General features: G+C 39.4%; 1 protein-coding gene across 1 annotated transcript in view; it reads left to right on the plus strand.

Moving 5' to 3' along the window:
• The first annotated feature begins 3,013 nt into the window (after nt 1-3,013).
• Nucleotides 3,014-25,934, plus strand: part of LOC134824722 (kelch-like protein 20) — a 38,231-nt gene continuing 15,310 nt past the window's right edge. The window contains exons 1-15 of the mRNA XM_063836700.1: nt 3,014-3,148; nt 3,336-3,497; nt 3,646-3,750; nt 4,569-4,668; nt 4,984-5,087; nt 5,722-5,868; nt 15,449-15,529; nt 15,746-15,886; nt 16,170-16,323; nt 16,725-16,830; nt 17,011-17,156; nt 17,334-17,479; nt 21,366-21,522; nt 23,084-23,212; nt 23,688-23,781. Of these exons, the coding sequence (XP_063692770.1) occupies nt 3,017-3,148; nt 3,336-3,497; nt 3,646-3,750; nt 4,569-4,668; nt 4,984-5,087; nt 5,722-5,868; nt 15,449-15,529; nt 15,746-15,886; nt 16,170-16,323; nt 16,725-16,830; nt 17,011-17,156; nt 17,334-17,479; nt 21,366-21,522; nt 23,084-23,212; nt 23,688-23,781 (1,904 nt within the window). The 5' untranslated portion in view covers nt 3,014-3,016. The remainder of the gene's footprint in view (nt 3,149-3,335; nt 3,498-3,645; nt 3,751-4,568; nt 4,669-4,983; nt 5,088-5,721; nt 5,869-15,448; nt 15,530-15,745; nt 15,887-16,169; nt 16,324-16,724; nt 16,831-17,010; nt 17,157-17,333; nt 17,480-21,365; nt 21,523-23,083; nt 23,213-23,687; nt 23,782-25,934) is intronic.

A 25,934-nucleotide genomic window follows, 5' to 3' on the forward strand; every position in this document is an offset into this window, starting at 1 on the left:
GCTGCAGTTAAGCTGCAGTTAAGCTGCAGTTAAGCTGCAGTTAAGCTGCAGTTAAGCTGCAGTTAAGCTGCAGTTAAGATGCAGTTAAGCTGCAGTTAAGCTGCAGTTAAGCTGCAGTTAAGATGCAGTTAAGCTGCAGTTAAGCTGCAGTTAAGCTGCAGTTAAGCTGCAGTTAAGATGCAGTTAAGCTGCAGTTAAGCTGCAGTTAAGCTGCAGTTAAGATGCAGTTAAGCTGCAGTTAAGATGCAGTTAACCTGGAGTGAAGCTGCAGTTAAGCTGCAGTTAAGCTGCAGTAAAGCTGCAGTTAAGCTGCAGTTAAGCTGCAGTTAAGCTGCAGTTAAGCTGCTTCAGCTCACGAGATCAGCTAACCTCATATATTCACTGCTTTTAACTTTAACATGCAAAAGCTGCAGTTAAGCTGCAGTAAAGCTGCAGTTAAGCTGCAGTTAAGCTGCAGTTAAGCTGCAGTTAAGCTGTAGTTAAGATGCAGTTAAGCTGCAGTTAAGCTGCAGTTAAGCTGCAGTTAAGCTGCAGTTAAGATGCAGTTAAGCTGCAGTTAAGATGCAGTTAACCTGGAGTGAAGCTGCAGTTAAGCTGCAGTTAAGCTGCAGTAAAGCTGCAGTTAAGCTGCAGTTAAGCTGCAGTTAAGCTGCAGTTAAGCTGCTTCAGCTCACGAGATCAGCTAACCTCATATATTCACTGCTTTTAACTTTAACATGCAAAATTAGACTCACTTCAGATTCAATCTATGATCTGCTGATAATTTCATAGATCCACTTTAAGAGGTGAAATTTGACTACGATTTTTAAGCTCCTTATTTTATATTATAAACGGTTTGCATTCAATTATTTCATTTTTCTCCCTAACATACTCCTTTAACCACCTGGTGAGAATGCATTATAACTGTTCAAACGTGTACATAACAATTTACACAGATAAATACCTTAACTTTTACTATTTAGCCTCTCCTCAGTAACCTTTACAACTGAACATTCTCCCTCAAACGAACAAAAACATGACCTGTTTTTAAAAAAACCTTTCTCTATGCCTGCGATACTGTGGATATGTAAGTGCCCTAAGCCGGTACTCTAGACTCTAGTTCGAAAACTTAAGTTCGCCAGAATTGAAATCACCTCTGTCGAACTTCGGTACGTGTCGAACTAGAGTACTTGAATCCCCTAGACACTCCTGGCGATACCCTAGAAATTTAATAACCTGCCTAATTTAATTGAGTGCCCAACATATTCCAGTCGGGTAACACTACTCTAACAGCAGCATATAGGCCCTGAAACAGGCATTTCGCCCAGCATATTCCAGCAGCATATAGGCCCTGAGACAGGAATTTCGCCCAGCATATTCCAGCAGCATATAGGCCCTGAAACAGGAATTTCGCCCAGCATATTCCAGCAGCATATAGGCCCTGAAACAGGAATTTCGCCCAGCATATTCCAGCAGCATATAGGCCCTGAAACAGGCATTTCGCCCAGCATATTCCAGCAGCATATAGGCCCTGAAACAGGCAATTCGCCCAGCATATTCCAGCAGCATACATGCCCTGAAACAGGAATTTCGCCCAGCATATTCAAGCAGCATATATGCCCTGAAACAGGAATTTCGCCCAGCATATTCCAGCAGGGTAACACTACTCTAGCGTGAAACACAATACTGGCCGAGTAACTTGACACTACTTGCTAACTGTATATAGTGTAACGGTGTTCTCTCCCCGCGGCGGACTGTTTTTAGCTTTGTTGACAAGTCAGTGGGCTGTAATATCAGATTAGTGAGGGCTTTGTGTGCTGTGTACTCGCGACTAAGTGTGTACTTATTCAATCCTTTATTTGTTAATTGGTTTCACGGTTTGTTGCTTTGGTGATTGTAAAACGGGTGCATTCTCGCTATTGGAAACAGGCTGCAGTAAGAAACTACATGATTGTAACACGAAAGGCCTGCGCCCTGTAACAGTATTAATTTTCTAATGGAACAGTTCTTCAACTATAGAAAATTAAGCTTTATTTATTGACGCGAGCGGCTGGATTTTTGATATTCTAGTTATTCGATATTTGACGCCAGACACGATGCAGGTTATAATAAAATTGTAAGGTATTGGCGAGCTTCTGTCGGCACTTCTAAAATCCATGACAATTATTAGCTGAATTATAAGCTAATGAATCTAGTGAATAAGTACGTGCCTGTAAAGCTCCGTCTGGCGACTCTACTTGTAAAATGTATAGTATAAGACACGTGACAGTGATTATTGGGTTTGATTGGTTAATAGTGGATCCTGATTGGCTAACTGCTGTCACGTGTCGATATATACCTCACTTCCCCCAAGAGAACCCACATCTATAATCTCCAGAACTTATTTGTGAGAAAATATATCAGGAGGCCTTCTTTTAAACAGTTATTATGAGAGTGTATATCTTTTGAAGGTTTCCAATTGTTTCAGCGTGGTTTCCCGAGGGAATAGTTGATGGTTTACATGGTTTCCCTTGCAATGTTTCAAGTTTGTCGATTCGATATTAGTCCATATTTGCCTATGCAGTTTTGAACTATATTACATTTTATATAATATGTATGTTTTCCGAAGTTACGCAATAGTCAGTGTTTCTCATAGCAGCAGTACTAAGTGAGGTAGTGTTAAGGGCATTATTATTGATTATCATGGTAGATCTAATTGAATAAATAGAAAGCAGTACTACCAACACGTTTCCGTGCTTACGCATGAGTTGGGATGGCTAGAGATCCACTGGAGCTCCGCTCTCAAATGTTCCGATTTATTGTAAACCCTTTTATTTTTCGTTATCTCTTTTTGGTAGTGCTATGTAATGTGATTTACTTATTTAACCAGGCTGCATATCCCAGAGCACTTGATTTGATAAACTTTGAAATGACTTGAGCCATCACTCGAGTGAGTGTATGTAGGATTTTTTGGAAGGACCAACTAGTTGTAGTTAGAAATACCATACTCACCAATTAATTAATGATAACTTAAAATATCGCTCTGTTTAGCGGCAAAATGCCTATACAAATGGAAGGTAAAAAAGTAAAGAAGACTCTACCCCTACAGAGAAGCTCCAAACCTCCCACTATTGATCTGTCACGTGATAAAGTGTTAGATGATCCTTTCCCTCTCGTCTTCGAGAAATCGGTGGGTGGTGTTTTGCTCGCTATAAAACTGACAAATTTGTATCGAAACTTTCAAGCTGATGATGGTTAGCTAGTTGCTAATTTACGCTTTATTTGAAAGCCAAGTGACACAACAAAATCCTTTAATTTATACATCACGTGAAAAAAACGAAACTGTATAATTCACACGTCACGTAATAATTACACAGGTCCTGAAATCAGAGCCACCAGGGCTGACAGAACCGCGGGGGGCACCCAACAACGATATATCGTACATGGCCCAGGACTACGCCAAACAGATACTTGAGATTATGAACGATTTGAGGAAGATAAAGAAGTTTTGCAATGTGGTGCTTATTGTTAATGATGCTGTGAGTGCGGATATTTTATATTAAATTTATAATCACATTTTTTAAACATTTTTGCCCCAGGAATTACAATTGTGTGTCCCAGCTGGTGTGCCCCAAGTGTGCCTAGCTAGATTAGCAACTGGCGGAGCTTTACTATTTACAATTACAGGAGATACTGGCCCACAAGTCAGTGCTAGCTGCTAGCTCCACCTTCTTTCGTGCTATGTTCGAGAGTAAACAAGCGGAGAATCAGAGTGCATCTGTTACTATATCCGTGAGTAAAATATTAAATTAATTTATTAATTTATTTTAATATTTTATTATTAAAATATTAAATATTTTATAATTTTAAAATGAGGCAACGGGTTGTGCTATTTTATTTTGTGCGAATCGTAGAAAACAGTGAACTTAAGCGATCAGAGTACTGCAAGTTACAACTATCGATTTCATTAAATAACCTAAATTAAATTAAATAAACTTAAATTGAATAAACTTAAATTAAATAAACTTAAATTAAATAAACTAAATTAAGAATTGAGTTTATTTTAAACCAAGTGATTCATACCTATACACGTTGTTTGTATACTTACGTGGTTTGTATACTTACACTTTACAATTTACAGATCGAATGGTGCACAATGAGCGCATTGTCCATATCTATCGTTTTTAGTTAGGACCTGCTAAACCGTGTGGTTTATATACTTACACTTTACAATTTACAGAGCGAATGGTGCACAATGAGCGCATTGTCCATATCTATCGTTTTTAGTTAGGACCTGCTAAACCATGTGGTTTATATACTTACACTTTACAATTTACAGATCGAATGGTGCACAATGAGCGCATTGTCCATATCTATCGTTTTTAGTTAGGACCTGCTAAACCGTGTGGTTTATATACTTACACTTTACAATTTACAGATCGAATGGTGCACAATGAGCGCATTGTCCATATCTATCGTTTTTAGTTAGGACCTGCTAAACCATGTGGTTTATATACTTATTACTTACACTTTACAATTTTGGTGCCCTGATAGTTTTCTTTAACTACTTTGGGTTTGTTTTAAAGTTCGATAATAATTACAATTTACAGGGTATATCCGAGACAATAGTGGTGCAGCTGATAGAGTTTGCATACACTGGTAATATTGCAGTGGGTAAAGAAAACGTGAAGGACCTTCTGAGCGCAGCCAGTAAGTGTACAATAAAACTGTTTTTTTAAATCATAGCACGCATACCTACCAAATTTAAGGTATCCTCTTATTATTGTTAAACTTTCCTCAAATATTTCCACCAGTACAGATTCTGATTAGCTGTCCCTTTGACATATTATAGTATTATATGAGACAGGAAAAATGCCATCTTACTAGGAAGCTTACTAGGACGTGAGGAGAGTTAGAACTCCTCGGACTACATTAAATCAATTCCTTCTGTAACGTACTGAAGAAATGTAATTACGAATTAATAAATCATAAAATATGTTATCTGAACATGTTATCCACTCCCAGGTTCACTAAAGTTTCTTCCTGTCCGGGATGCTTGCTGTGATTTCCTTCACCGTCACTTTAGTGCCAGCAACACTGTGGGGATACGCTACTTTGCGTTGCTGGAGGTAATTGGAACAGTTTGTTAAGAGTGATTTTAGTTTGAATATTCGGTATCATGATATTATCTGGTTGTAATATAACATCTCAATCGTGAATACTGTTTTCATAGTAACCACAGTAACCACAGTAACCACAGTAACCACAGTAACCCCAGTAACTACAATAGCCATAGTAACAACAGTAACCATAGTAACCATAGTAACCACAGTAACTACAGTAACTGCAGTAACCACAATAACCACGGTAACCACGGTAACCACAATAACCACAATAACAACAATAACAACAATAACAACAATAACAACAATAACAACAATAACAACAATAACAACAATAACAACAATAACAACAATAACAACAATAACAACAATAACAACAATAACAACAATAACAACAGCAATAATCACAATAACCACAGTAACCACAGTAACCACAGTAACCACAGTAACCCCAGTAACTACAATAGCCATAGTAACAACAATAACCACAATAACAACAGTAACCACAGTAACCACGGTAACCACAATAACAACAATAACCACAGTAACCACGGTAACCACAATAACAACAATAACAACAATAACAACAATAACAACAATAACAGCAATAACCACAGTAACCACTAATCCTCCTCCGCAGGACTGTTCAGACTTGGTCCAGAAATCGGAGGACTTTATTGCCCGTAACTTTACAGACGTAGCGAAAAGTGAGGAGTTCTTCATGTTGTCGTACAACCAAGTGTGTGAGATAATAAACCTTCAGAAGTACCCTTTCAGAAACGAACAAGTCAGTGAACTACATAATATTATATATAATATATTATATATATATATATATTAATATATTATATAATATATTATATAGTAATCGCAAGGTTGCTGGATCGATACCCGCCATCGGTAAAACCAACCCTGATAATTTGAGCCATACTGATGAGTCCTAATAGGACGAAACACTGTGTCTATGGATAATATGTTATATATAATATATTATATTATATATACATACTTTATTATTATTTTTTTTTTTTTTTTTTTTTTTTTTTTTTAGAGAGGCTGGGCCTGGTTGGCCCACGAGAGGATAGCATATGAATGCTTTGCCTACCTCTGGGGTATGGCAGTCCTGTGGGAGGATGCCAGTGGAATCAAGATGTGTAATCAAGGATGATGGTAAGTGTTGTGGGGTGTGTCATAGATAAACGCTTAAGTGGTGGTTGAGTGTGGAAGAGAGAGGCGAAATAAGACGGCGTTAAAGTAGTCGCTATGTTACACCTGTCTGGTCCAACTCCTCTGGCACCACTAAGCGTTTAGTGTGGTTTGTAAAGTTGACAATGGTGGAGATGTGTTGGTTGTCGAATATGTCATTGACAGAGAGGTAGTAGTCCCGGAAATATTGACCTCTTATTTGGGCAATAGCCGGGCACTGTCCGAGAAAGTGTGAGACAGTCTCCTCTTCGTCGCCGCATTTAGGACAAGCACTTGTGTCTGATTTGCGAATGGTGTGTAGATGTTTGTTGAGGCCACAATGTCCCGTGATGAGGTGCACTGCAGTTCTATAATTTTGTCTGTTGTTACTGAGTGTAGTGTTGAGATTTTTGATGATGTTGATGTTTTTATGTCCAAGTGTCAGTTTAGTGTGTCTGGGACCATCAGTAATCCATGATTCTTGATTAAGTTTTGTGACTTTGTCGTTGATCAGGCGTTTGATGTAAGATTGTGGAATTGGGCAATTCAAAGTGGATTCACTGGTTGTACCATTTTTGGCCAGCTCGTCTGCTTTTTCATTACCCCACAATCCAATGTGTGCAGCTATCCATCTGATCTCTAAGGTGTTAGTGGATCCGAGTGTATTGAGGGTGTCGTAACAGTCTCTAGTAGTCCTACTCCTCGTTGAAGGTGAGGATATGGCTTGAATAGAGGAGAGACTGTCTGACCATATGATGATGTGTGTGTTTGTATAAGTTGATAGATATTTACAAGCTTCGATGATGGCAGTGAGTTCTGTTTGATAAACGGTGCAATAATCGGGAAGCTTGAATGATCTTTCATCTAGTGTAGTGTTGTTGTTGTCTGTGGTGATAATATAACCAGCCCCGCTACCTGAGTCTGTGCGTGACCCGTCTGTGTAGCAGGTGATGGTTTCACTGGGGATGTTGTCGATGGTGTTTTGGAGTGAGCCTCTATATCCAATGTTGTCAGCTCCAGGAGTGGTGACCGTGAAGCGTCGTTCAAGCATCATGGTTGGTATAGATAGGTCTCTCTCTGCTTTGGGTGGTATGTTGAGATCTACCATGAATTGTTTGTTGATAGTGGTGTGAGTTGTGATGGTACCTTTTCTGGGGGCGATAGTTTCGAGGGTTAGGCTTCCATAAGCTTGAAGCCTGGCTGTGCCCTTTGCTTCACCTCTCAGGAAAAGTATGATATCTGGAGTGTTAGTGAGGTGGTTCAGTGCGATGAAGGGAGTACTAGGCATGGCACCAGACATCATTCTCAATGCCAATGCCTGAACTCGTTTGAACTTCCTCGCGTTGGTGTCTGTTTGGGTTGCTCTAATCCATATACTACAGCAGTATGATAGAATAGGTCTGATGACAGCGGTGTACATCCATTTGCATGTTTTAGGGCTCATACCCCAAGTGGGGCCGACAGCTCTTCTACATTGCATAAGGGATGCCGTAGCTTTTTTGGTGGTATTGGTGATATGTTCATTGAAATTGAGCTTGCTGTCGAGGGTCACTCCTAGGAATTTGGCAGATTTGGATAGACCTATAGTGGTGTTACCCACCACCACAGGTCTTAGTGTCCATTTCTTATTCCAGGTAAACATGACTATTTGTGTTTTGAGTGCGCTTATGGATAGATCTTTGGTTTGGCACCATTTTTCTATTGTGTTGATGGTTTTGCGTGTTCTGTTCCAGATGATGTCTAAATCATTCCCCTCCGCTAGAGAGAGCAGATCGTCTGCAAAAGCTTGCAGATAACCTGGTATGTCTCTTGCGGTGTAGGCCAGGAGATCATCGACTACCAGGTTCCAGAGGAAAGGGGAAAGGATGCCACCTTGAGGGCACCCTCTCCGGATCCGAACCCTTGTCGACTTATCCTTATGATTTAATGTGATGAATCTGTTAGTTACCATGTTGATAATCCATTGTGCTGTGGCCAGATCCACTTTCGTGGTCTTGATAGCGTCAGAAATAGCCTTGAAAGAGACATTATCAAAAGCTCCCTCTATATCTAGAAAGACGCCTAGGACATATCCCTTCTTAGCTATCCTGCGCTCGATGGTGTGAGTAACTTTATGAAGGGCTGCTTCGGTTGAACATCCTTTCTTAAAGCCAAATTGTCGTTTGTTGATGTCTTTAGCGATATTAAGGTCGTGTTGCATATGCCACAGTATCACCTTCTCCTGTAGTTTTAACATCACTGGAGAAAGGGTGATAGTGCGAAATGACTTTGGTTGGTTGTAGTCAGTTTTTCCAGGCTTTGGGAGAAAGATTCCAAGGGATTCTTTCCACAAAGTTGGAATGTGTTGGGTTTCATGATTTTTTGTCATAATGGTTCTGGTGATGTCTTTGATGTGTGTCCAAGCTTTCTGTATGATGATAGGTTTGAGGGTGTCGGGTCCAGCAGCTTTCAACGGATCGAAGGATTTAAGAGCCTCCTCGATTCTGTCTGGGCTGTAGATGGTATTGAGTAAGGTGGTGGTGATTGGTAGAGGACCAGGTGGAGGCACTGGCGGATCAGTGACACTATCCTTGAAGTGGGTTCGTGTCATGACCTCCAATGTCTCCTCTGCATTTTTGGTGATGTCTCCGTTTGGTTTGTAAACGGCTTCTAGTGTATGTTTGTTGTCGTTACAGGATTTCAGAATCTTATTCATCCTTCCGGATTCCTTAACAGACTCTGTTTCCTGACAAAAAGTTCTCCAGGCATTACGCTGGGAGTTGGTTATAAGTCTGTTGTATTGTTTGTTGCTCTCTCTAAGAGCGAGCCACAGGGCATCAGTCTTCTTTTTGCGGGCAGTAATCAGTTTTTGTCTTATTCCCCTCTGTGCTTCCTCTACTTCTTGAGTTAGCCAGGGGGGTTTGCGGACGGAACTTGAGATGTAAGTAATGGGGCATGCCTCCTCGAAGGCTTCCTTTAGTGCAGTATTGATTATGTCTATTTTGTGATCAATTTCAGTCGTAGTGTTGATTTGTGTGTTGTTAAGGTTGGGGTTATTCGATAGGATCTCATCAAATCTGTCCAGTCAGTGTTTTTGACTAGTCGGATCTGTTTGGGTTCCTTCTTTGGCCCTGTAGTTATATCGAACATAATATAGCGATGGTCAGAGTTGGAGTAAAGGTCACTAACATGCCAGTTACTAATGAGACCTCCTCCCAACTGGTTTGTTATTGTGAGATCGATAATTGAGTTGTGGCCTCGAGAGTTGAGGAAGGTTGGGGATGATCCTTTGTTGGCACATGACAGCCCTAGGGAGGAGAGAAAGTCAAGAAGCTCCTCTCCCCTTTTATTGCATGCCTTGTTCCCCCAAAGGGTGTGGTGGGAATTGGTGTCCGACCCTATAATGAGCGGGATGTTGTTATCATTTGCGTATTTTGCTAGAGGTGATGTTTCTTGTGGCGGTACCGGCCCATTTATATCCATGTATGAAGCTGCCAGAATGAGTTCTGTCGAGCTGAGTTGGATTTTAATGGCCACTTGATCGGGTGTTGTGAATTGTGTAAGTTCCCAACATTTTACTGTCAGGTTTTTGTGCAGTACAATAGCGGCACGGGGTCTTTTATCCCCGACCTTGTAGTAATATTGGGTGAGATCCTTATTGATGGGTGGTATTAGGTTTTTGTTATTAGAGTACGGTTCTGTTGCAAGAATGATTGGATTTCTCCGGCCGTGAGTGTTGATAAGGAGGGTTTTCCATGCATTGAACTTGCGTTTGAGATTAATTTGGGTGACAGAGTAAGTTTCAGACTGCTTATTGCGTGCTGCAATAGTAGTTTTTAACTTTTTTTGGCGTCTCTTCTTTTTTGTGCTAGTTTGAGCGTCATTGAGCGGAGTGGAAGCCGTCCCTCCCCCTAGACAGGTATTATGACCTATCATTGCCGGTGGGGCGCTGAGGAGTTGGACAGGGTCGGGTAGCAGCAGCTGGCCCTCCAGAAGGTACGCATGGTCCCTTCCAGACAAACAGCCCCCGCCAGACCTTCCCTGAACATGGCTCCCACAGTCCGCTCAATAGACGTTTGTGTGTGAAATTGTGTTTGTTGTTATCTTTTGTTTGTGACCATATGTTCTCACGTGGGTGCGCGCACCCGCGCGAAGATATGATTTTTTTAGCTTTTAACACAATAATGTCGTATGTCGGTTGGACCATTGAGACTTGCCGAGAGTCAAAAGTGTCGGTTGAAAGTAGTTGTTGGTCTGATCGCAATGCCAACTGTCGATTCAAAGTCCCCATCCGGCCCGACTGCAAACAACTTTACTTGCTTTAGCTGGTCGTTATGGATAGTGACCGTCCCTCCAGTTGGCACCACTGTTGGTAGTAAAGGTTGGTTTTTGTGTTGTTACAGTATATTACTTTATAGGGTTCGTGGACGGTGCACAAAGTGCATGAGTCAGACCCAAGAGTCCGTGCACATACATTCGTGTTTGCCGAAGCACACTCTATCCCACGATCTATAAAGCAAATGGTTGATCAGTGAGGGTGTATCGTGAGTTTTAACACTTTCTGCGAATCGTAGAAAGATGCTGAGAAATACTACGACGACAGTGTTGAAATGCCGCCCAATAAAACAGGGAAAATGGGTGCTAATGATCGCATTAAGGCCCGACCTGAAGCGCACACCTAAACTTCAAAAACCCTATAGCTCAATGTGAATGAAAGCTGTGAGTGCTCAGGGAGGAAGGATCAGGTGAGTTAAATAGCCAAAAGAAGTGCACGTGCGACTTATGTCCAGTGATGCCCAGCTGGACAGTACGGCTTAGTTTCGGCAGGTCGAGTGAAGCCGAGTAAGCCCCCTTACCACGTCAAGGTCACTTAACCGACTCCAGGCTGCAGTTCCAATCAATCCAAGAATGAAAGACACGAACAAGAAGTGGGTTGAAAGGAATTACAGTCAGATAAATCAGAGTAAGTGGGCGGAGTCTTCACGAATGCTATGGTGCTCAGGACTGACTCCGCCGCCGTACTTATAATCCCAGCAATTCTAAAGCGTCCAGGAGGCCCCAGACGAGAGGCGGGAGCCCAAACTCCCCGTGCTAGCCCCGAGAAACGGGTCCAAGGCCCGAGAGTTTGACAAGAGCCAGGATCGCAATGCTAACTGTCGATTCAAAGTTCCCATCCGTCCCGACTGCAAACAACTTTACTTGCTTAAGCTGGTCGGTATGAATAGTAACCGTCCCTCCAGCCAGCACCACTCACCCATCCCCGCCGCACCCCCGTGCCAACCCCCAGATCTCAGACCATACCACGAGGAGCACGAACCCACACCAATCCCGCCCAGGACCCACCCAGCCGCTCGAATTACCGGGAAGCTGCCTGGCTAATGCTCTGGACCAGAACAAAAGGGGGATGTTGGCTCACGTGCACAAGAATTCAATATATAGATAAGATATACCATATCACGTGTTCAATGTTAATGTAGCACACGGAAATGAGTGGTTGGAATACATTTCACAAAACTAACTGTTTCCTTATGGGCTAAATCCCTATTATATTTCTATTTCGTAAATTTTATGACTTTTCGTTAGGGAATCGTTCCGCAATACCAGAGTTAAGAAGTGGAAACTAGATTTTGAAATCGTTAGTTCTTGAAAGTTTCGGTCTTATTAGTGATATAATGAAAAAGATCCATCAGAAACATGGACCTGGCTTCCAGTAAATAGTTGATTATTTGTCCAGCATGTCTTAACATGACAATAGGAAACGTGAGTTGTCTACCAAACATACGTGGTTTCCTCCAGGCGAACGTGATTCCCTGATCATCAATCAAGCATCTAGAATTAGAACTTACAATTAGCCTTAAATACAAGTAAATTATGAAGCAAAGTATATTGGATTAGTTGGTCTATTGAATTTAAACCACAATATCATTAAAATTGAAACGTACGGTCATTAAGATAGAATCATAAAAGGTTTTAAATTTGAATAATTAGTGTAGTGCCACGGATAATTCCAGACGAACCATGCAAATCTTGTGTGGGCAAATGAGCGATTACAGGCTACAGAGGGTTCCGGTAAAGACTATCTCTCCGCTCGTACTCGCAAACTTTATGAAAGATTGTTTCTTAGAGTTAGGGGGTCTCTTTCTCAACCTATTGAAGACTATCTATTTGATCTTATTCGGGAAATTCATAGAAGATCGTTTCTTGGAATAAGATTGTCTCGTTCTCAACCATTACCAATTGAAAGACCAGATTTTACCATCCAGAAAACTCAAATGTAATGGATAACACAACTGCTTAGTGCTTAGTTGGGTATTGTCAGAGTATCCCCCCTGTACATCTCATAATATTGAACTCCTTGATCCTGTGGCTGTGTTATATAACGTGAAAACTCTTCACAGACTCTTCACGATCTCTTCACAGACTATTCACAGACTCTTCAAAGACTAGCCTGTTCACAGCCTCTCAAGATGCACCTTACCACTCCGCTCCTTCCCCTGCTGTTAACTGAACAGAATTCAATAAAACCTGCCCTTACAGTTAACCGCAATAACACTGCAGATCAGTGCATAGGACTCCTTCTTACAGGAATGCTATTGGTTGCAGTTCTGGGAAACATGGCTGCTCTCTCCTACTTCTGGCCCATCCGACGCAAATCTATCACTTCAAACTCTACATTCTGATCGTATTCGTGGATATTTCAACTGGACTGTCAACAATTCCCGTGATAGCATCCCTCCTCAACGACCGAGAACCCATGATGTTTAGTGGCTCCACTCTCTGTGCCATCCACATCTCAGCTGCCAACTTTTTGATAAAATTCTCCATGTTTCTGGTTGCTTTACTGAGTGTGACCAGAGCTGTTGCCATTGCAAGCCCACACAACCTGCAGGGATTCACCACCTTTGCTGTGTCTTTAGTGGTTGTTGGTTATGGTTTCCTACTCCTATTCACCGATGTGAGTTACTTGGCTTTTGGGTGGATTCAGCCTAAGTATATAGTGATGATTGCGGCTTGTGCAGCCACTAAAGGCGACCAAGAAAATTTCTTGGCTCTTACACTTTATCGTGTTGCCATAGAGATTGAGATACTCCTACCAATACTTATTGTCTTCATCACTTTCACTGTCTCCTTAATTGCGCTAAAAAGGAACAGGAACCGTCTGAACACATCCAACAACAATATTGATCATATACAGAGAAGATTCCGTCAAGTGTCCATCACCATCACCCTCTTCGCAGCCATATTCCTGCTTTGCAACATTCCTGTATTCCTCTACTACACCCTGCATTTGCTAGCAAGGTATTTTCCTGATACTGCAAGCAAACTAGTAGCTATAATCCATGAAAAGCTAGCTTGGTACGGAGATCTGATGCTTGTCTACTTCCCTGTGGTCCTCAATGCTGCTATCAACCCATGTCTGTACCTACTCAGGATGCCTGTTTACTATGCTAAATTCATCCATGTTTCTTATGGGGTCTCTAGGAAAGCCAGCACGGTGATTACTTATCTTGCTGGCTTGCAGGGTGGTAGAGGTTCTCTTTCTGTGACTGGAGACTCTGAGGTCGTTAATCAGGGCTATGACGTCATCAACAGGAGCCATGTTGAGGTGGATCCTCCTCTGGAGGTCGGGGGAGAAGAGGCGAATGAAGCTATTTGCTTACAAAGACTGTCTACTAAATTAAAGTATATTGAGGCGAACTCTGTTGAGTCGAACTCTATTGAGTCGTACTCTGTTGGGTTGAACTCTGTTGAGTCGAACTCTGTTGGGTCGAACTCTGTTGGGTTGAACTCTGTTGAGTCGAACTCTGTTGGGTTGAACTCTGTTGGGTTGAACTCGTTGAGTCGAACTCTGTTGGGTTGAACTCTGTTGGGTTGAACTTTGTTGGGTTGAACTCTGTTGAGTCTAATTCTGTTGAGTCGAACTCTGTTGGGTCGAAATCTGTTGGGTTGAACTCTGTTCTTTCAAGATTCAAAGGATTCTGTGAAGGGAAATGTGTGAATTTCTCTTCTTAAAATCATTTGCTTAAAGTTGAAAACGAGTCAGAATCTGTTAAGTTAAACTCTGATGACTCAAATTCTATCGTGATCAGTATAATTTGCTGGAAACGGAAAAACATGTTGATCGAAATTTTATGCTACACATATCAACCTCTGCTTGTATTTACATATCATTTATATTTTATTTCTGTGTAAGACGTTCACGGTTCATATATCGACTCAGTGCTTTTTGCTCGTCGATTTGATTTTAATATATGTTTTTATGTGTACTAATTGGTTCACAAGTTATCAATATTATGGCAATTTTGCACCGTTTTCATTGTTTTTCGAGCGCAATAATTGGATTGCAATCGAGGATGAGAAAGTTAAATGTTACCTACCAATGTCATCTATGTTGAGATTCGTTAAGCTTTAACAGGGCCATCATTTAAAATGCCCTCGGTCGCCGATGCAATTCAGATGGTAAGGCATTGCATTCCACGGGATATGACTGGAAATGAATTATCATACAGTGACTGGTTTGCTGCTGAGCTGTGTCTGCATACAGATGAAATGACTGCAAGGTTTCAAAAACATTGCCTGGAGACAAACTGCACGTTAATGTCGTTGCTGGTATGGTGATGGAGAATCGTCCACATATGAAGTAGAATAAACTGATCCCTGCGACGCTGTAGAGACATCAGAGATAGCCGTTGAAGAAGGTCCCAATAATGAAGATCACGTATTCCAGTTATCCGCGCGGTGAAAGCTTTCTGTACGCTTTCAAGCTCCTAGATATCACTTATCTTGGAGGGGTGCCAAAGCGGGCAACAATGATCCAGCAGACTACGAACCATCGACTTGTAAAGTGTGATAATCATGACTAGTGATCGCATGATTATTGATTATGTATCCTTGGGCGAAACTGTCGTTTTGAGAATCTGACATGATGAATCAGATCACGTCACTGATTGGGAACTGTTAATGGCCTGTTAAGGTGTGGAAAATAGGCGCAACTGTCGGTAGGCCGATTTTGTTCAATAATCCAACTGGAGCAATGAGTTAATTTAATTGATTTAAAGTGAAAATTAAATAAAACTACAACTTAATCGGGCTCGATCTTCATCTTGCTCAAATTTGCTCCATTGCTCAATTGATAACTTCTTAAGAGTTACTATTGACTACCATATATTGACTTTAATTTTATTAATTTGATTAATTTTCAGGTTGTGGCTATTGCCTTGTTTTGTTGGATACATCATGATCTAGACGCTAGAAAACACTTCTTCAAAGATCTGTTTAAACTGGTACGTCTGAAATATTCTTCTTTTTAATACGTTATTTAATACTGTTCAATTATGTTAACATATTTCTTACATATTTAACATATTTCTTTATGACAAGGATTAATGACCATACTGCCAACTTACTATAACTGCGTTTTACTCTGCTACTGAATAGTTTAACAAGAATTCAAATTGTTTACAATTTATCTTTAACGATTCCACTATGTATTTCTACAGATAAAGCTGGACATGTTGCCCGCCCCCTTCATAATGACAAGTTTAACCCACAACGTGATGGTTAACGACTGCCCAGAGACGAAGGAAGCGGTTCTTTTAACGGTTGCTAAACTCAAACTTCTCTCAGAAGATGTCTCAAAGGTACTTTATATAATTATATAAAGGACTAGCTTCAGAACATTCCCTAAGTTGGATTTTCGTTTTGTTTTTCAATCCAATCGATTACCCAAGCTAATTAGGAAGGTTGGTTCATATCTCTTATCTCTTATCCCTTATCTCTTATCTCTTATCTCTTATCTCTTATCTCTTATCTCTTATCTCTTATCTCTTATCTCTTATCTCTTATCTCTTATCCCTTATCTCTTATCTCTTATCTCTTATCTCTTATCTCTTATCTCTTATCTCTCATCTCAAAACATAACAGGTAACACTAGACAGCGTACTGGGGACAGAACCCACAATAATCCAGCCAGTAGCTGTTCTACCTAAACGAAGGAACTGCAGTCCGCCCACTAGGAAGCGGAACAACAGTCACATTTCATCACCCAGAGCTCCCCCAAAAATAACTCTCGATAATGGTAACTACAATGTACATATTATTAGTGAATAACTATTGTTTTTGAAGCTTTCTTGGAATTTTTTGGAATCTTTATCACGTTGTGTTTATTATCCATGAATAATGGACATTCCGCATCCTTTCTTTGGTCTGAGAATGGACTCAATTTTGTACATAATACATTCATTCCGCTACGCACTCGGATTTAACCAAAATTGAACAAATCTCTGTCTAGTGATGGTTGCCGATCTAGTTGTTTTGATAGATCAAGCAGGTACAAGGTTATCCAATATCCATTATAACTTAACCATATAACAAGTGAAAGGCTTAGTTGAGGTTCACAAACTTCAGATTGTGCATTGGTGACTTAAACTAGTTTTATAACTAAAGTAACTAACTAAAGTAACATCCACACCGTTTCAGGATCCGCCTTTAAACGGAAAACACCCAGTAAAATCCCAGTAACAGTTGGTGAAGTAACCAGTGCAGTGCATACCTCCGACTCTCACAGCTCCAGAGATCACCTCAGGTCTTGTTCCTATATCTAGATATTGAATTGGTGTTAAATTTTATGGAGTTCGTTTTGGAATTTCGAGTTTTTTAAATTTTCACTCATTAACACTTTGCTACCATCCTTGTATAGTCTATACGGTAACGTTAGTGCTCCCTCTGACAAATTAATGTTTAATTCCTGTTTAATTCCTATCAGGACACTGCGAGATAACGGGGGGACAAAACGAGATCATCTGTCAGTAAGGGATCACGTGACCAAGAGGGATCACCTGACGGGGGATGTTGATCAGAAGAGACAGGGAGAGTTTGTTAGGGGTTGTGGTAACGCTATGTTCGTTGTTGGTAGGTTTTCAGTGAACTTACTTTTCTAATAAACTAATTAATTTTCCTGTGCTATCCCCTCAGATCTAGGATCGTCTTCTAAGATCGTCTTCTAAACTATTGTATCCCTCGAAAACACATATTTAATATTTGATCACTAAATTCTCATCTCAACTAAAACCTCACGTATTTGCACAGGGGGCGCGTGTAACGTTAACATGACAGATGCTATAAACAAAGTAGAGTACTACAACCCCACGCTGGACAAGTGGTACGAGGCAGGTCCTCTGAAGAAGAGTAGAAGTCTGGTGGGAGTTACTGTTCTTAGGGGGACACTCTACGCTGTGAGTATATTAAAGTAACTTTGATTGATTTGGACACGAAGGGAAACACACAAATTTGGCTTGGAAACTTCGTTTAATACATCGCTAGAGCCTACAAAAAAGAAATAAATTAGTCAGATAAAATCAATCATAATACTCAGTCTACGCTGTGAGTTTTAAACTAATTACAACACTACAAATCTATTACATTTATTATAGTATATATATAGTATATTAAAGTAACTTTTTTTTAAATCAAGACACTTATTTTACTTCGGTGTATTCCAACAGCCACATTGTTACACAAGTGCAACCAGCCAATTATAACAGGAAGCCGAAGGACTTATTTGGCCAGTGACGGTTAAGGTAGTGTGTACCATACTTTCTTCGCCCGAGACTTTGCTGCAATGTGCAGCTCCTCATTTAACCCTTATTTTTAACCAACTGTGCTACCTGGCCGTGATATTAGTATATGATATACGAGTATCTTAGTTGTGGAACACAACAACAAAATTCAGAATAATCTTAAGGGTAGGGACCCAGATGTCGTTTCTAACCCAAATAAACTTTAAGGAGGCTTTTATTAGTAACTTTGATATACGAGTAACTTAATTGAATAATTAACTCTCTTAAAGTTAAAACTTTCAAATACGACTTTAACTCTTTTCTATTATAATTAGGGGTCAAGGGTAGTAACAAGTGGGAATCTATAGATTCTAGCTTACTTGCTTTTATCGAGCAGTAAAACAATCTTTTTTCGGTGTTTAAGTTGCTTATAAAAATGTAAGCACACATTTATTAATTGAAATTATTTGCAACCCATCACCAAAATCATAAATTCAATCCGTAAAAGCTCTCACGAAATGTATATTAATGTACACATGTACTCATTCCGCAAGGTATGCTGTTTCAAATCTTCCCGCAAAGTTTGGATGCATTATTTATTTATTTAGATAGTTATTAATTAAATGCCAGTTTTTCAATATCGTTTGATGCCAGTTACAGTTCATCAGAGGCTAATTTGGGTTAGAGCAAGTTATCTTTACTGCCCGGTTTCATGCTTTGCTGCAGACTCAAACCACTTCTTCATGTACTCCACAACTTGTGATTTTCCTCCGCATTTTTGTCGCATATGCTCGCATATCCGTCTTTCTCGCCAAATAAACAACCGGATTACATGCAGAGTTCAGTGGAAGTAACAGGAAGTTGAACAAGAGTTCCAGATGGTATTTATGAGTCTTTATGTAGACATCTTTAAAGAAAATACCTAAACCGTAGACAACAAAAGATCCAATATTGCAAAGACAGAAGAGTGTTGAAACCATAATTACAGTCACAGCTTCTCGCCTTGCTATTTCTCCTAAAGCTGACTGTGAATTGGCCTGGCAAATGTTCATTATACTCAGTGCGTTAGACATTATCACCATCAGGAATATCCAAGTAAAAATGAGAAATTCATTCGGTAGGACCACATTTTCAGTTGTATAACTATCACAAGAACACGCGGAAAACTTATAACAAGTCTCAAAAATGAGAACAATCACTCCAAAAACTAAAACTGAGGCATAAATTGCTTTCTGATCCACTATGTAGAGAGGTGAAGCAACGTTTACAGCTGCAATTACAGCGAGCAATGATGTGATAAAACCTGTGATAAAGACACACACCTTGAAAATATTCAGAATCATCGAGACATCTACCTTGTGGTCAGAAGGGATATCAACTGCAATGGAGATCCCGACAGCCAAAACGCATACCAGCAGATCAATGATACTTAGCAGAATATAAAGTCGCAGTTTTGATCCCTCGGAGTTTGCTGAACGAACGTTTGATCTGAGTATTTTTCCGATAAAGTAAGAAATGGAAACTGAGTTGGAGATTGTACCCAAAACCCCTATCACTCCACTGGACACTTTAATTGCGGCTAAGATAGTTGCCATTATTCTCTGGATAATGGTAGTTCTGTTGGGTAAGATTACTTCGACCAAAGAGCTTGTGCTGCCTTTGTGTTCTAGGTCTTCAAGGTATTGATCTTTTCCCTAGATTAATAACTGTTAAGTAAAGTAAATCGTTTGATAATTGATTACAACTTCAATTTTTTAAATAACCTAATCGTGACTCAGTATAACCTAATTGTGATTCAATTTTTTACCTATTTTTTATCATTAAACTTTTAAAATTGTTACACAAATAAGAACATCATCTTATTACATATAAAATTCGCCGAAAGACCTGTACATGCCTTGACAAGTGACCGAGTGTAAACAAAATTAATTAAGGACACCGAAACACCAGATGACCAGTAAACTGGTCATAGCAATTACATCGGGCCCTATGTGCACCTTTTAGTGAAGCGATGCTGCAACCAAGGCATGCAAAGTTTGTTCCAATTGACTACAAAGGTTACTGCTTAAAATATAGATATCAACAACAAAAATTACCATAAAGACTTAAAGATTTAAATATTTGATTGATCTGATATTTAAATACAATCAATTGAAAGATAAAAATATACTCAGAATAAACAAAAATAATGATTTCATTATCTATAACAGGAAATGTAGAGCACTGATTAAGGATTTGTACGAGGTTTTAATCTCTTTAAAAAGAAATCAAATCAAAATACTAACTTTTCCGTGAAATTAATAACAGGAATGCGCACAAATCTTTAATCAGTAAAAGACAGTCTTGAAATACTGCAAAGAAAAGGAAATAACTATAAAGTAAAGTAAATCGTTTGATTATAACTTTAATTCCCAAAATAACCTAATCGTGATTCGAGGTTCCAGCTATCTTAGTACTAAAAATAGAACTGATTGATTATTGATTACAAAGAAATTTAATGGTATGCTTTGATATCCGGAGACCGAAGCTAAGTCCAGAGACTTTACAGATTTAATTAAAATAATGCTAATTAAAATCTATAAGGGTTTACAGAATACCAGGAACATAATTTAGATAATTAATACAACAGACATAATATGTGTAGTAATGAGACAGTTATGCATCAATCTTTCATAATTCCTGGAATATATTATAATGTTATCATAAAACCACTTAATATCTATTATTGATGAGTAATTGTCTTGGAATCCAAGATAATTTACAACATTACTGGGCAGCTGCTTCTAATGAGATTATGTTGTCTCTCAGTTCCAAGTAAAACTTTTGATTTGGAACTGCAACTACCAAAATGACTATGAAACATAATATTATTCTCCTTATTAAAATTTAAGGCGGTTTCTTGAGAGTTGAGTCAAACCCCGACTATGGGAATTTGGACAGTTTAATTGGTCAAATTTTGGGGTTTTTTCATACTAAAATTATAAAAAGGAGAAAGTGAGAATTTCCTGGGAAATAGGGCACGGTAAATCAGGACACTGTAAATCGACTCGCATAACAAAATAAAAAGGAATCAATTTAATGTTTAAAAGACGACTCCGTAGAATTACGAAACATTTGCTACCCCACTCCTATGCGGCAAAAATATTGTATAAGGTATATATAAGTTATATATAAGTTATATATAAGTTATATATAACTGAATAATGTACACAATACGGTGCCCATGTCTAAACAGTGGCTCTCCTTAAAACCTCTCTCCTCATCGGAGCAAAAAGTTTAAACCAAACACGGCCACTGGTCTCATAAAATTTATAAAAAAACCAAATAAGGTTAAATTAATTAACACACATTTGAAAGCAACTCAACTAACAGCCTCAAGAGTCAAGAATCCGCGGTATCACTCATATTCAATTGTCTACTGTGGCTTCCATCGCGCATCTAATAGCGTACTATAAATTTAACTTATTTGATATATTTAACATATTTAATATAATATATTATTTAATATAATATAATATATTTAACATATTTATTATTTATTTTGACATATATCGTGTTTCAGGTAGGAGGGTTTGACGGTATCTCCCCAATTGACACAGTAGAATGCTACAACCAGTCCACCAACACGTGGAGTAGTATGGGGAGGATGATCTCAGCTAGAAGGGGAGCTGGGGTTACTAATCTTAACGATAAGATATACGCTGTCGGGGGTTATGATGGTGAGTAGTAGTGAGGGGGGACGAAGTTTAGAGAGATGAGGTTTAGAGAGATGAGGTTTAGATAGTCGAGGTTTAGAATTGACACAGTAGAATGCTACAACCAGTCCACCAACACGTGGAGTAGTATGGGGAGGATGATCTCAGCTAGAAGGGGAGCTGGGGTTACTAATCTTAACGATAAGATATACGCTGTCGGGGGTTATGATGGTGAGTAGTAGTGAGGGAGGACGAGGTTTAGAGAGACGAGGTTTAGAGAGATGAGGTTTAGAGAGATGAGGTTTAGAGAGATGAGGTTTAGAGAGATGAGGTTTAGAGAGATGAGGTTGAGAGTGATGAGGTTTAGAGAGACGAGGTTTAGAGAGATGAGGTTTAGAGAGATGAAGTTGAGAGAGTTGAGGTTTAGAGAGATGATGTTGAGAGAGATGAGGTTGAGAGGGATGAGGTTTAGAGAGATGAGGTTTAGATAGTTAGGTTGAGAGAGATGAGGTTTAGATAGTCGAGGTTGAGAGAGATGAGGTTTAGAGAGATAAGGTTTAGAGAGATGAGGTTGAGAGAGATGAGGTTGAGAGAGATGAGGTTTAGAGAGATAAGGTTTAGAGAGATGAGGTTGAGAGAGATGAGGTTTAGAGAGATGAAGTTTAGATAGATGATGTTTAGAGAGATGATGTTTAGAGAGATGAGGTTTAGAAAGATGAGGTTTAGAGAGATGAGGTTTAGATAGATGATGTTTAGAGAGATGAGGTTTAGAGAGATGAGGTTTAGAGAGATGAGGTTTAGAGAGATGAGGTTGAGAGATGAGGTTTAGAGAGATGAGGTTTAGAGAGATGATGCTTAGAGAGATGAGGTTTAGAGAGATGAGGTTGAGAGAGATGAGGTTTAGAGAGATGAGGTTTAGAGAGATGAGGTTGAGAGATGAGGTTTAGAGAGATGAGGTTTAGAGAGATGATGCTTAGAGAGATGAGGTTTAGAGAGATGAGGTTGAGAGAGATGAGGTTTAGAGAGATGAGGTTTAGAGAGATGAGGTTTAGAGAGATGAGGTTGAGAGAGATGAGGTTTAGAGAGATGAGGTTGAAAGAGATGATGCTTAGAGAGATGAGGTTTAGAGAGATGAGGTTTAGAGAGATGAGGTTTAGAGAGATGAGGTTTAGATAGTCGAGGTTTAGAATTTTAATGTGTGGCTTTAACCTGCGTCTCATGAAATAATTGAGTTAGAGCTTTGAAATTCCGATTGCCTTTTAGAGTCAACTAGTTGATGACGATGTATCATTCTCTTACCGTAATTATCTGCTGAATATGAATAGCCATTGTACTGTTAGCGTTAAGCTCGAAAACATATAAACTAGTTCAGTAAATTTTATGCAATATGAATTTGTGGACTACGTTAGCTGACGTTGAGTATGAATATTGAATTCGACAAGTCAGTAATGACTGATGATGCTATTAAGCTGCATTATTTTTCATGTCTTCATGATCATCAGCATTCTTACTGAATATCTCTTCTTATATCTCTACTTATATCTTGTTACTTAAGTTATATCCTTTACTCTAACCAATCCCACAGGCACTAAATTATTGAGTCAGTGTGAGGTGTACCACGACAATACCAACAGTTGGGAGCCCATTGCTACACTCCAAACCTGCAGATTTGCACTCGGAGCTGCATCCCTCGATAAAAAAATCTACGCTGTTGGTATGTGCCCTTTTTTACTCTATCTGATGCAGTAGGCGGGTGGGGGCAGGCCATTATTATATGCACCGGTTATTTGAAGGCTATTCCCAATCCTAAATCTCGCCCCAATCCTAAATCAACCTTTTAAAAAAATTTTAATTCTACTTCTAGCCCTCCATAAATCATAAATAATTTTACTATTGCATTAATAACACAATTGATTAAATTTAATCAAAATATATTAAATCTAAAAATATCAAATTTACTGATACAAAGCTTATCAAAAATATAAAGCTAATCAAAAATAATTTAATCAAAGTAGATTAAATCTATAAATATCAAATTTACTGATACAAAGCTAATCAAAAATATAAAGCTAATCAAAAATAATTTAATCAAAGTTACAATATCAAATTTACTGATACATAGCTAATCAAAAATAATTTGGTTCAATATTTATTAATTAACCAATTAATCAACTAATTTTACCTCCCAGGCGGGTTTGACGGGCTATCCCACTTGTCTACAGTTGAGATGTATGACCCTTATTCGAACTCTTGGAATAACGTCGCTTCTATGAGCATGAGCAGGTTAGTCCTTACTTCTTTTACCCCTCACGAGGTCACGATATATATTCACGATATTGAAAACTAGTTTTGGTATTCTAGTTATTATTGGTGTTTGCAGTGGGTGTATGATATCTCCCTATAAGGATATCAATTATCAGGTTAAGTATCAGGTTAACATGCCTTTTACCTTAGCTTACATAATAAATTGTCATGTCTTCATGTGAATAATACCTCCGGCGGACTTATCTCTGTGACTGTTAAAATACTCTTACTTTATAAGTACCACATCATTGTGTTCTTTGTAGATGAGTTTTATGTTTGAGTATTCTCTCAAAGGGTTCAAATTGTTTCCGACATATTCATCATTACATTTATAATTTATCTAACTAGTGACTAGTACTCTGCTCTACAGGTGTTTCACATATTCCATTCGACATTCATTTTATACATGATGTAGGTATGTGACACTGAGAATGGAAGGAAATTTGATATTCGGAGAAAATTACCTCCTTTAATTATCGTTTTGAATAAATGCTGAAATTTAATCCTTTACAATTCTCACTGCTTACCTGAGCACGTCTGTGTATTGATAGTTGGATAATATCCGGTTGGAAGAGATAAGGACAAATAAAACAGGAAGTTAAGAATGTAGGCAAATTTTCGGCGTCAACACCATCTTCAGGCTAAAATTGGTATAAATGTTAGTATACAATTATAAATGGTTCTATTCTAGTTAAAATGCTAAATTAATTGGTATTATGTATTACATAAAATGGTGATGTACACACGTTTTACACTCTGTCCAAGTACATAATATCTACCGTAAATAAGGTATACTGTTTGTTGTTTGTTTGTTTATAGAACCCGTCCCAGTCTCGTATCGGAAACTGACGAAACTCAATTTTGAGTGTGAATACGGGTGGTACCTGCAAAAGTGTTCATTATGCATTTGGAGTTATGTAAAACTGCAGTTATATTACAATAATTGTGCTAGTGTATTTTTATTATTTACGATCGATATCAGATCGGTATCCTTGCATATGCTTCCAAAATTGTAAATATTGAACTTTATGCACAATGTACTGGAATGGTTTGAAAGAGAAAAATATATATATATATTATATAGATTAATAAATTTCTTTCTTTTTTTTTTAAGTCGGGGAAAACATAGTATGTAACGTCGATACCAAACTAATTATTGAGCGAATGAGTTGTTGATTTCTGGGTTGCAGAGTCCTCCTGTTTCCTCAGTCTTTGAATTAGTTGCGGCAACTTGGTCGTTTAGCTCCGGACAGTCTATGCAACGTCTATGCAACGTCCATGCAACAACAAAAGAACCGTCTATGCAACGTCTATGCAACGTCCCTGCACAATGAACACTCTATGCACACTCCCTGCACGGTCAGTCTATGCAACGTCTATGCAACGTCTATGCAACGTCTATGCAACGTCCCTGCACAGTACCATATGAACACCGGCTACTAGCCGGCTACTAGCCGGCTAGTAGCCACTTTTGTAATAACAGCTCCTCAACTTCACATTACCAACCGGCTACTAACCGGCACTTGAAAAGTGGTCACTAGCCGGCTACTAACCGGCTACTAGCCGGCTAGTGACCACAAAGTGGCTACTAACCGGCTACTAAGCGGTCACTAGCCGGCTATTAGCCGAGCTCTAAAGCAGACCTACTAGTAGCCGGTTCCAAACCGGCTACTAGCCGGCACTTAGAAAGCGGTCACTAGCCGGCTACTAACCGGCTACTAACCGGCTAGTAACCACCAAGTGGCTACTAACCGGTCACTAGCCGGCTCTTAAGCGGACCTACTAGTAGCCGGTTCCAAACCGGCTACTAGCCGGCTAGTGACCGCTTAGTAGCCGGTTAGTAGCCACTTTGTGGTCACTAGCCGGCTAGTAGCCGGTTAGTAGCCGGCTAGTGACCACTTTTCAAGTGCCGGTTAGTAGCCGGTTGTTAATGTGAAGTTGAGGAGCTGTTATTACAAAAGTGGCTACTAGCCGGCTAGTAGCCGGCTAGTAGCCGGTGTTCATATGGTACTGCGCAGGGACGTTGCATAGACGTTGCATAGACGTTGCATAGACTGAAGTTGCAGGGAGTGTGCATAGAGTGTTCATTGGGATTACACAGGATTTACACAGGATTACACAGGATTAAAATT

This window comes from Bolinopsis microptera, chromosome 13, assembly GCF_026151205.1.
Source record: "Bolinopsis microptera isolate Bmic1 chromosome 13, MBARI_Bmic_1.0, whole genome shotgun sequence".
Taxonomy (NCBI): Eukaryota; Metazoa; Ctenophora; class Tentaculata; order Lobata; family Bolinopsidae; genus Bolinopsis; species Bolinopsis microptera.